This window comes from Oratosquilla oratoria, chromosome 39 (genome assembly GCF_046742065.1).
Source record: "Oratosquilla oratoria isolate Oo_2021 chromosome 39, ASM4674206v1, whole genome shotgun sequence".
In the NCBI taxonomy this organism is placed as follows: domain Eukaryota; kingdom Metazoa; phylum Arthropoda; class Malacostraca; order Stomatopoda; family Squillidae; genus Oratosquilla; species Oratosquilla oratoria.
In genome coordinates, this window is record NC_134815.1 from 15,693,838 (window position 1) to 15,706,440 (window position 12,603).

At 38.2% G+C, this 12,603-nt stretch overlaps 1 protein-coding gene across 1 annotated transcript in view; it reads left to right on the forward strand.

Moving 5' to 3' along the window:
• LOC143020302 (zinc finger-containing ubiquitin peptidase 1-like) overlaps positions 1–12,603 on the forward strand; it is a 253,045-nt gene that overhangs the window by 108,878 nt on the left and 131,564 nt on the right. Inside the window, exon 6 of the mRNA XM_076176566.1 lies at positions 3,682–3,805. Coding sequence (XP_076032681.1) covers positions 3,682–3,805 — 124 coding nt within the window. The remainder of the gene's footprint in view (positions 1–3,681; positions 3,806–12,603) is intronic.

Consider the following 12,603-nt stretch of genomic DNA (forward strand, 5'->3'; position numbering starts at 1 on the left):
CTTTTATGTTCTCACTATTGGTGGTATCTGTTTTTCATCCCCTCATTTTCACATTTTACCTCAATTTTTTTAATTCACTTAGCTCATTATTTATTTCAGCATTCTTTTTCTTTAGTTCATCTCTTAGTTTACTTCAAGGTAGTCCTTCCTCAGATTCATAATCTCTTTCTTTAGTACCATGATTTCTTTATCCCATGAACGCTTACTTGATTTGACTCAAGTTTCTTCTCTTGTACTTACCAAATCCAGAAAAAGGATTAACATCACTTAGCTTATGAAGATGCCTTGGCATCTCAAGGCCTCTGTTTACATTAAGCTTTGGTTTTGTGCCTCTAGAGGATTCTGCATTCGTATCAACATTTGGCTCAAGCTCATCGCCATTTTTCCTTGCTCCACCATGATTCCCCTCCATTTTCTCTCGATAGACACTATTATAGCTGCACCAGACCAATTTGGGCAACCACAAGTGTGCCCCTACCCACTCGCAACAACCCAGGCCTCCTCCTCTCCTTGCACTATTGAGAAATTCTGTCTTTTTTATGTAGCCTATGGAGCACTTGTTGACTACTTGGCAGTTTGATAGTGTGTATACCTAGTTATACGGGAAGAGAAGCTATGCTCATGGTGACCCGTCTTTGTATCTCACAACATCTAGTTCTTAAATTCTTGTATGGTGTTTGCACACACTATTGTTTTGTCCAATTTGTTCCAGACATCCACCACTCTGAGTGGAAACCTGTTTTTCTTCCAGATCTCTTCTATAACTGTCCTTTTTGAGTTTCTTTTCATGTCCCCTTGTTTTTCTTCTATCCCACTTTAATAGTTTTTTTCTCTGTCAAGGATTTCCATGCCTTTCATGATTCTGTAAATGGCCAATAGATTGCCTCATTCTCTTCTTTGTTTCAGGGTTGGTAGATCCAGTTTAGACAATCTTTGCTTGTATGTCAATTTTGAAAGTGTTGGGGCCATCTTTGTGATGGATTCTTTCTATTTTCCTTATATTCATTTTTGTAGTGGGTGTCCATAGTGTCACAGCATACTCCAGTCTTGATCTTATCAGTGTGATTAGTATTTTTTTTTTTTACCATTACCTCATCCAAGTAATTAAAAGCCACCTTTATTGATCTTAGTAAATTGTAGGTTTCTCTGACTAGTTTGTTTATCTGCTTTTCTGGGGACATGTCTTTGGTGATGATTACTCCTAGGTCCTTTTCAGAACCAAATTTCTTTACTTCCTTTGCACCCATTTTATGTTTTGGTAATGTGTTCAAGTAGTTGTTGTTGTCGTTCCCTAGACTGTCTGTCCGAGCAGTCCCGTCTCCCCAAGGAATGCCACAGCCGAAACTGGGTTTTCCCACAAATCCTTTATAGAGTGTATGTTGTGTTGTTTGCGTGCATGATTGTGTATAATGCAGTCTTCCATTATGTGTTGTATGGTATGGGGTGAAGTGTTACATCCCGGGCAGCTGTTCACAATGCGGTCATCCAGCCTCTTCTGGTAGCTTAGAGAGGATTCAGAAGGGTGGATATCAGGGGGTCTGGCATGCAGCAGTGTGTTGTCTTTCAGTGTGTTAATGGAGCGGTGAGTGATATGATTATGAATATGTTTCCGGAGGCTGGTATTTGGTGGTTGTGGAGGAAGAGAAGAGAGTATCTGTGTGTAATACAGGTCTTTGGGTGTTGTTTTAATGTTTCTTGATGTGTGTGGGTGTTCTGATATGTAGTGTAGCGGGTGTGATGCGTTTGTGGTGGCTGCGGCAAGTGTTTGTGTGCCTCTCATGTCGAGGTGGTCCTTGACTTTGAGGACTTTTGTTTCATGGTGTAAATGGTCTGTAGGTGTTGTATTTGTGCAGCCTGTAATTGTTTTTAGGGCTTTGTTTTGTATGATTTGAAGGGTGTTGTGGTGTGTCTCACTGAGATTAGGAGCCCATGCAGGGTGTTCAAGTAGTAGGGTGGTGAGGTAAACACAGAGAACTGTTGGAGTTTTATTTCTGATATTTCATCCTCACCAGGACTTCATAGTATATACAGATAGAGAGAAATCAGCATCTTATATACTGGCCAAAGATTACCCCATTCCTCCATGGTCAGCCTCACTCCTCCCACCCCTCTGTTCAACTTGGCATTGTGAACAGCTGCCCAGGATGTAACACTTCACCCCATACCATACAACACATAATAGAAGACTGCATTATACACAATCATGCTCACAAACAACACAACATACACTCTATAAAGGATTTGTGGGAAAACCCAGTTTCGGCTGTGGCATTCCTTGGTGGAAACGGGACTGCTCGGACAGACAGTCTAGGGAACGACAACAACAACAACAACAACTTGGCAAGTACCAAGCAGTTCACCATTTTTGCCAGCTTAATAAACCCATGCCAATGATTGCTACATGGATGGGAGGCAGTGTATTCTGCTTCATAAAACAATAAAATAATATCATTACAATAATTGTGATGTTGATTTCAATCAGTCAATCAAATCAGCCATCCTGAGTCCACTGCTGAACAAAGGCCTCCTTCATAGCATTCCATGATTTACACAACTGCGCCATCCTGTGCCACATCACTCCTGCAAACTTCTCAATCTCGTCTCTCTACCTTCTGTCTGGTCTCCCTCTTCCACGCTTCCCATCTCACGGCGTCTACTCAGTAACACACTTGCTCCATCGCTCATCAGTTGTTCGCACTAACTTACCTGCCCAATTCCACTTTCTCTCTTTTACTGTTTCCACAATATCTTTCACTCTAGTCTGCTCTCTCACCCAACTTGCTCTCTCACCCAACTTGCTCTCTTTCGGTCTCTCAGCGTTATTCCCATCATTGATCTCTCCATTCTCCTCTGTGCTGTCCTTAGTTTTGTTTCCATTGCCTTCATTAGTTTCCAAGTCTCACACCCGTAGATTATTGCTGGTAGAATGCATTGATTGGAAACTTTACGTTTCAAACATAAAGGTAGAGAGCCTCTCAAGATTTAATTATACTTACCAAACACCTTCCAACCAATTGTAATGTGTCTTTTTATTTCATTATCATGTGTTGACTTTATTTATCACCGTAACATTGTTAACACTTTTGCTCTCATCTCCTAATATGAAGTTTATTTCGTTCATTTGTTGTTCCATTTGGACTTCTCCACATCCATTTACGGCCTACACGCTTTTGGAAGAAAGTGTTCATTATCCTCATGTTGTAGTTTTCTGCAAAATTTACTAACATCTTGCCTCTGCCATTTCTTTCACCTACTCCAAACTTACAAATGCACGTCTCATCGTCCATCTTCTTCCCCACTTTAGCATTAAAGTCGCCTATTACCAACATGTACTTAATAAAATATTTAGTAAAAAGTAACATACAAAATACATGAGATGTAAAATTTACAATGCAGTTCACTACCATGTATACATAATACACAGTATATAAATTATTGAAAAATGTCAGTAGAAGTAAATTATGGTAAATAGAATGAGATGATGATTGTACATTACATTATAGTACCCTGTAGGTACTTTATATAGCAAAGGTTTCACATTATGCCCTATCTAGTATGTCATCCATTTTCTAAGGTTTGACTTAATCCATTTTGACTTTTGACTGGTTGGTAGGAACCAAGCTCTGTCTTAAGTCGGATGGCACTTGTATATACAAGATCTTTTGTCTTGTCTTTTGAAAGGTATTGTAAGTGCTGTGAAGGCAGTTAGTGACAGCAGCAACAATGTTCAAGCAACCCATTTCTGTACAACTGTGGACCACTATGCCTCAACATATGGAGACAAGGGTTGGGGATGTGGCTATAGGTAAGGAATATTCTCTCTGAATGATTTTTTATATTAATAACATTATTTTTTCTTGTTGCCAGTTACCTTGGTTTACCTTTGCAGGAAACCCATGACTCCAGTTTATTATTGTCATGAGTGGAGAGAATGAATTGTTTTGGGGAATGTGATGATATATCAAGGTGTTGTGATGTTATAATCATTGTTCAACATGTATATGTGTAATGTATCAAGAGATGTTATATATTATGTGTGGCTCAGGACCATATTGGCACTTTTTATGCTGTGTATTTGCCTAATTGTAGCATACAAAAAAGGAACAATGCTTGTTAGGTCCCATCTCCTACTCTTCAATTTATCGTACCTAGCCTCAAATTCATGTACAATTCCAGTTTGGTAACCTTGATTTCCAATTATCTTATTATATTTGAATTCATGTATTGTTCAGGCTTAGCCTATATCATCTAAGCTATTCCATGTATTTATGCATCTATAAGGTAAACTGTATTTCTTCAAATCCTTTAGAAATATAGTCCTTAATTTGTTTTCATGACATCTTAATGCCCTTCTATCCTTAATCAAGAGATCTCTTCTGTCACTGTAGTCTATTTCCTTTATCAACCTGAATACTGTAATTATATCACCTCTTTTTTATCTTTCAAAGTTAGTGGACCCAATGGGTTTTAGTCTTTTCTCATATGGTTTATCTGGGAGGCTGGGAACCAGTTTGGTTGCTGCCCTTTGTATTCTCTTGACCTTACTTATATTCTTCATTGTATGGGAACCATACCAGTGGCACATATTCTAGTCTTGCATGGATCAAAGTTTCAATGAATGTTTTCATTATCTCTTCACCCATATAGTGAAAAGCCACTTTCGTCTTCTGCAGCAGTCCATGCTCTTCCCACAATCCTCTTGATATGTCTGTCAGATGACAGGTTGTCTTTTATCAATACTCCCAAATATTTCACCTCTTGCTTTTGTAATGGATTTACTTCCCTAGGAATAGTTTAAAGAAGGTCTTTTGCTGCTATTGCCCATTTCCAGTACTTTGCATTTTTTGGCATTGATATTAATTTTCCACTATTGGCTCCATGCAAAAATAATGTTGAGATCTTTTTGCAATAACCTATAGTCTTCTTGTTTTTAATTCTTCTCATGGTTTTTTGTATCCTCTGCAAACATGTTGGCATATCTTGTTATATCTTTCATGTCATTGTCATAGAAAAGAAATGATTGGTACAAGAACTGAAACTCCACTTGTTACTGCTCTCCATTCTGACACCATACTTCACTACTGTGTGCTTTCATTCAGCCTCACCTTTGGTTTATATATACTTGTCCTCAGATATTGACTGCATAACTATATGCAGTCATTACATTGTGGAATTTTACAAATATAAGGTGGTGAAAGAAGAGAGTAGTTGAGTAGGAAGATTATAATATATGATGAATACTAGGTGAAACTGAGAGATATGTGGAATGTGATGAGAGATAGAAAGAGAAGGCAGAGTGGGAGTAGAAAAAGAATGGATATATTTTCCTAGTTGTATTATATGGGAAGGGAGCTGCTACTCATGGTGTTCTGTCTTCAATTAGGGACCAATGATTGGTACCTGCATGTGGTGGTTCTATAAGATGGACGGAAAAACTGCCCATTTTCAAAAACCTTTGACTGACCTCCATCAGGAGTTGCAACCATGAGGGGCTAACACTTGGGCTTTGGAATGTGCCCAAGACCTTTCTCTATCAACTTAAGCTGTATTTCTTACACTTTCCCATGCATGGAGAGCTGACAGGTGGTAATTGCTTTCATCTCCCTACAGCTTTCAACCATTGACATATACCATATTTTTCAGGGTATAATGTACATTTTTTTCCTAAGAAATACCCAAAAAGTACACCCTGTGTGTTATATGACAAAACTGAACTGGCTTAGGGCAAGCTGTGCCCATAGAGATTTATAGTATCCTTACTGAACCAAAAGTATCCCACCTTAGCAATAGGTAGTGAATATTATAATTCATCATATCCCCAATGCCACATTGACACTGTTTTGTTAATATATTATGTAATTGAATCAATAATTAATTAAAGAAATATATTCAATGATTCCCAGGCTCATACTTATGAGTTACCCGTGTAGAAGATCCTGTGAGTCTAATTTTTACTTACCACTGACATATTCAAGTTTTGGACAGATCAGGGTTTTGATGAATTTTTCATCATCTCATCCATATGGTGAAAAGCCACATGAAGGGGAGGTGTCAGAAAAAAAATCTATTTTATAGTTTAATTACCCCTGAAATCTGCTGAGTTTTCATTGAAAAATGCATCTTGATACCAAAATTCCTTCTGTGTTTATTTGTGTTCTGTTTAAAGGTCCATTTAAGGGGGTTGCCTCTCATTTTGGTGAAAAATATTCGATTTTGTCAAACTTCGTGTGTGGACTGGTGTGGTGTCCCTGAACACCGCGGGACTGGTTTCCAGACGTATAACGCCACCCTTCTCAGGTAATGGCGGGTTTAAAGGGCCAGAGATTTAAAGGTCCACCCGTCAGCCACGCCCCTTTCTTTGCTATGGTTTGTTTTCCTTGTATTTTGTCTTTTTTTGTTGTTTTTGAGAATTTTATACTCTGATATTGTACGATAGGTTAGGCAGCAGTCACCACACTCAGTGCGATCGAAAAAGGGTTCAGCGTATGCATGCGTCATTTCTCCACGTGCTATCCTGTTTTATACATTTCTTGTTTATAAATTCACTACTTCATAACTAAATATGTCAGATGTGATATTTGCCGAAGTATTTTGCTCCATTCTGAACCTGAGAAGTGCAAGAATACTCACCTTAGCAAAGGGATTGTGATGCATGTGTACCATTCATTATGTGAAGGATATGGAAGGTTAGGATTGTCACGATTCTCAGCTGGCATGGGTAGAAAAGAAATGTAATGAACATCTGCTGCTTACTTCCCAGAAATGGTCAAAGGATTATGTAAGTAGATATGTGCATTTGATACTCTTTGGAGGAACTTTTATGGAGTAGTGAATATATAAACATACGTACATATACCAAGGCTTTTTCCCCCTTACAAGGGGGGTAGCCAAAAAGAAAAAGGCATAAAATCATTCCCACCCATTCCATCCCTGAATACACTCCACACCCCTCCACCCTCCCTCTTATCTTAGTACCTCCTGAATGATGGGTCATCCCAGCACCTTGTCCACTGCCCTGGGTCAGAAGCAGTGTCGCAAGACACAGCACATCCACAGCAAGGCCGCTTCATTAAATCGGCGACCCCCCCTCTCCGTCCCCCCATTGTATAAAATGAGAGGACGGGGATATATAAACATATATATATATATATATATATATACAGGTAGTTCTCGATATATGTGACTTCGATATTCGCGTATATGCGATTCAAGAATTTGCACCACTTTTCGATATGTGCGGGGATATATTCGAAGATATGCGATTTGACCTAAAAAAACAAAAATAGTTGCGGCCGATTTTTTTTTTTCAAAATACCTATTATATATTTGAAGTTGGTGCGCATAAAGCCGTGTGGTAACACTGGCTGCATCAGCTAGGTAAAGCTGGCATCACTGCGGCGTTATCACAACAACAACACCGGCAGCTGTACAGACGGCATCGTCTTAGGCATCCTTCCTGTTTCATAGGCCAAACCATTGTCTTTCTGCAGGTAATTAAGCTTTTTTGATACACAAATTAATTATTTTTTTCACAAACAAATTAATTTTTGATACTTATTACTGCCCCAATTAATTTCGTCAATTTTCACTCTGCAAGAATTATCGTTTATTCTCCGCACTGGATAAACTCTAAGCAGTAAGCCTGCCTGTGTATCTCCAGAGCACATCAACAGTCAGTTTAAAGGTCAGATATCAACAGATATACCATTCACTAAAAATCATCGAAAAAGTACTTTTTAAAAGCATACAAATAAAGTTTTTACCTATTACAGAAGAATTTATTCAGAAAATTCACTTTTAATTGCGCCTCGCATACCACTTTTCCGAAGTCTAGCTATTCAGAATAACAATATTGTTTGTTTGGCAACTGTGACGTCACGAACTCGGAATTCCCCGAACCTTTCACGAAGCGCACGGGCGGAATGTTTCGAATAGCAGACGACGCAATGAAATGAAGACAAAACTGTTTTTTGCCAAATTTGATAAGATGTAGATGGTGGAATTATATAGAATACTGTCAGTATGTTTTTTGATGTACATTAAACTGTAAATACAAAAAGTTATGGAAGTCTTGATATCTATCAAGACTTCCATAACTTTTTGTATTTACAGTTTAATGTACATCAAAAAACATACTGACAGTATTCTATATAATTCCACCATCTACATCTTATCAAATTTGGCAAAAAACAGTTTTGTCTTCATTTCATTGCGTCGTCTGCTATTCGAAACATTCCGCCCGTGCGCTTCGTGAAAGGTTCGGGGAATTCCGAGTTCGTGACGTCACAGTTGCCAAACAAACAATATTGTTATTCTGAATATCTAGACTTCGGAAAAGTGGTATGCGAGGCGCAATTAAAAGTGAATTTTCTGAATAAATTCTTCTGTAATAGGTAAAAATTTATTTGTATGCTTTTAAAAAGTACCTTTTCGAGCAATACGATGATTTTTAGCGAATGGTATATCTGTTGATATCTGACCTTTAAGCGTAGCAAGCAGTCTGAAATGTGAATTGTAAACAGACTGATTTTTCAAACAGCTGAAGAAAATACGCTTGGCGAAATAAGTGATGTTTACGGTAGCGTCTTTTCCCGAGGTTAATACTTACATGCTAAAATGTATGTAAACATATATGAGATGCAGTATGTAAGCCCTTTGCCAAAATAAAATATGTAAAGAAAAAAAAAAAAATCAATCCGAGTTGAGAACGTATCCCCCTTTTTCCCATAGGTTCAATAGTTCGATATATGCAAATTCATTATATGCGGGGGGTCCGCGGAACGGAACCCCCGCATATAACGAGAACTACCTGTATATATATATATATATATATATATATATATATATATATATATACATAAAAATGCTATTTTCTCAAAACTAGTTTTTTCGCACAAAAGTAACTATAACTTCGTGTGTAAATAAGTGATTTTGATCATTCTTGTTGGAAAATGATCGTGATACTTATATCTAACAAAACTAGTAAATTAATTCTTAACCTACTTGATATATATTTTTGAAAAATTTTTAAAGTTGTGATTGTTTTTATTTATTTTTTTATATAATTTGCTGTAAGGCTGACTTTCTTTCTTTTTCACTTATAATTACGAGTATACTAGTTTAGGTACATCTGGATGTCTACTAACTGTACACCAAAGGAAATCATTATTCTCATACTTTTGGAAAAATAAACGTTATTTCAAAAATAACTCAAAATTGCAAGTAAATCGTCTGTTGTGTAAAAATGTCTTAATGGATTTCAATGCAATTTCTGTCACAGATGCATCCCATTTCCCTGCACTTTGTGTTAAATTTCCATTGTCTTACATAAAAAAATAAGGTTGGGAGGACCAGAAATGCATAATCCGATCGAGCGAATCACCGAAATGAGAGTTAACCCCCTTAAAGGTCCTACACACTGCAGACAGTATTTTAAGGAGTTGCTAAATGTGAAGGAGGATAGGGAGGGAAAGATAGTTGAAGTGGGAAGTGCTAAGAAAATGACTGTAATGAGTGAGGAAAATGGAGGAGAAATAAGGAAAGATGAAGTGATGGCAGTTGTTAAGATGATGAGAGCAGGTAAGGCACCTGGGTTGGATGGATGTCATGCAGAATGTCTGAAAAAAGGAGGTACAGTGATGGTGGACTGGCTGGTGAGGTTATTTGATTGTTTAAGAGTGCCAGAGAACTGAAGGAGTGCCTGTATAGTTCCACTTTACAAGAGAAAAAGGGACAAATGTGATTGTAATAGTTTCAGAGGGATCAGCTTGTTAAGTGTAGTTGGGAAGGCTTGTGGGATGGTCTTGATTGAGAGGATTAAGAGAGGGAGTAATTGGTTAGGAACAATGTGGGTTTAGGACAGGTAGGGGTTACATAGATCAGATTTTTGTGGTAAGACAGATATGTGAGAAAGCTATAGGAAAAAGTAAGGATGTATTTTGGGCTTTTATGGATCTGGAAAAGGCTTATGACAGGATAGACAAGAAGGCACTGTGGGAGGTATTGCAGATATATGGGCTGGGAGGAAAGCTGTTAAGAGCAGTCAGGAGTTTTTACGAGAGTAGTAGAGCTTGTGGTAGGATTAGAAATGGAGAGAATAAGTGGTTTGAGGTAAAGGTGGGACTTTGTCAGGGATATGTTATGTCACCCTGGCTGTTCAATTTATACATGGATGGGATGGTGCAAAAGGTAAAAGCAAGGGTAGTGGGGCAGGGATTGGAGATGGTTAAAGAAAGTGGAGAAAAGTGGGAGATAAGCCACTTGTTGTTTGCTGATGACACTGTGCTTGTAGCAGGATCAGAGGAGGGATTGAGGAAGTTATTGAACGAGTTTGGGAAGGTGTGCAAAAGAAGGAAGTTGAATATAAATGTGGTAAAAGTAAGGTGATGAGATGTACAAGGGGATAAAGTGGCAGCAGACTGGAAGTGAGTATTAAGGGAAAGAGACTGGAGGAAGTGAATAGTTTTAGATACTTGGGTGCAAATGTGGCAGGAAAAGGAGGAGTGGAGGTGGAGATAGAATGTAGATTGAGAGAAGTGAGTAAATGCCTTGGTGGATCAAAAAGTGTAATGAGAAATAGACATTTGGGAATGGATGCTAAGAGGAGATTATATTTACCTAGTATCTTAGGGGAAGGGGGAGCTAAGCTCGTGGTGTCCCGTCTTTGTATCTTTCCATATCCAGTTTTTTGTTTAATTCTTGTATTGTTTTTACACACACTGTTTTTTCATTCAATGCGTTCCATACATCCACCACTCTGTGGGGAAACCTTTTCAGATTCCTTCTATAACTGTCCTTTTTAAGCTTCTTTCCATGTCCTCTTGTGTTTCTGTATGGGGCAGAAACATGGAACATAAGAGGAAGAGAGGAGTAGTTTAAATGTGTTTGAGAACAGGTGCCTGAGAAGTATGATAGGGGATACTAGGCTGGATAGAGTGAGAAATGAGGAGGTGAGGACAAAAATGGGGGTGGAAAGGGAGTTGGGAGTTTGTAACCATAATCTCACAGATTACAACACAGTGGAAAACTACACCACAACATACATACAAACATACATACACACACTTTCAACGAACGGACGGCTTGACGAACGCTCTGAAGAAAAGTGCAGATTGAGGATACCAACGCAAAGAGAAGTGCCTTTTTGTATTTGCAGGGGGGGGGAATTGCTCGTGAGGTAGTGGGAAAGTAAGGAAAGAGGAGAGGGGGAGGGATTACTGGGGAAATGGAAGATAATGAGGATGTGGAGGACTTGGCCCAGGCAGACGGGCGGAAGGTCAACATGAAACGACCACCGGATGACGAAATGGCAAATAAAAATGTAAAGATTAGAAGTATAGAGAGGAGAAATACAGTAGAAAGTGACGAGAATATGTTCCAGGGATTTAAAGAGGGTGGGGGGGACACAACCCCCCCCAGACTGATAAGACTAGAGGAGAGAGTTGATAAGGTGATCGAGGACTTGGAACGTAAGTTAGGTAATGTAGGCTCCATTCTCCAAAGAATTGAAAGATTGGAACAACTAGAGAAGGCTAACAGAAACTTAACTGAAGAAGTAGAGGACCTAAAAAGACAGTTAGGAAATGTAAAGGAGGAGAATGAGAAATTGAAGAAGAATAGTAATGAAAACAGTGAGAAAATAGCTACAGAAGCTAAAAATTGGAGAATAACTCAAGAAGGGAATAAGGTTTCATTCACTGACATAGTCAAACAGCAATTGAAAGAACATAATGAAGACTCAGTTATTAAAGTGATGAGACAGAAGGAGAATATAGTAAGAGAATTAGCTGACAAAAAGAAATGTATAATTATATTAGGAATGGAAGAGAAACATAACCCAGATAGAACCGCAAGAATCAAGGAGGAAAATGAAAGGGTAAGCAGTTTATTAAAATTAGTCCAGGAAGATGAACCAGAAATTATAAAGGAAATTGAGGAAAAATTCAGACTCGGAAAATATAGTACAGATAAGACCAGACCAATTAAGATTAAATTCAGGTCACAAACAACGGCAGAGAAAATTCTATCCAAGACAGGGAAACTAGCAACAAATGATCAATATAAAAAGGTATGGATAAAAAGAGAAATGAATAAGGAGGAAAGAGAGGCAGAAAAGCAGAAAAGAATTGAAGCTAAGGCAAAAAACGAGGAAAGAACGGAGTCAGAGAAAGAGAGATTCTATTGGAGAGTAGTGAACATGAAAATAAAGCAGTTCGACATACTAAAGAAAAACATAAGGGAAACAGAGAACACAATGGAAGTGGCAGAAAACTAAGAGTGTCTTACACAAATATAGATGGATTGATAACAGGATTGAATGAACTGAATGATTATTTGAAAGAAAAAGAACCGGACATAATGGGAATTGTAGAAACAAAATTAAAAGGCCCACTACCACCCAACAGTGTAGGACATGATACATACAATTATTGGATTAGAAACAGAGAGAAAAAACAAGGGGGTGGAGTTATGTTCCTGACAAAGAAGGATATAAACGTGAAAGGTGTCATATATGGAAAGAATACAGTAGAGATGATTATGATAGAAGTGGAAGACCGAGATAAGAAGAGCAGAAAATTTGTGATCAACTATGTGCCTCCGAAA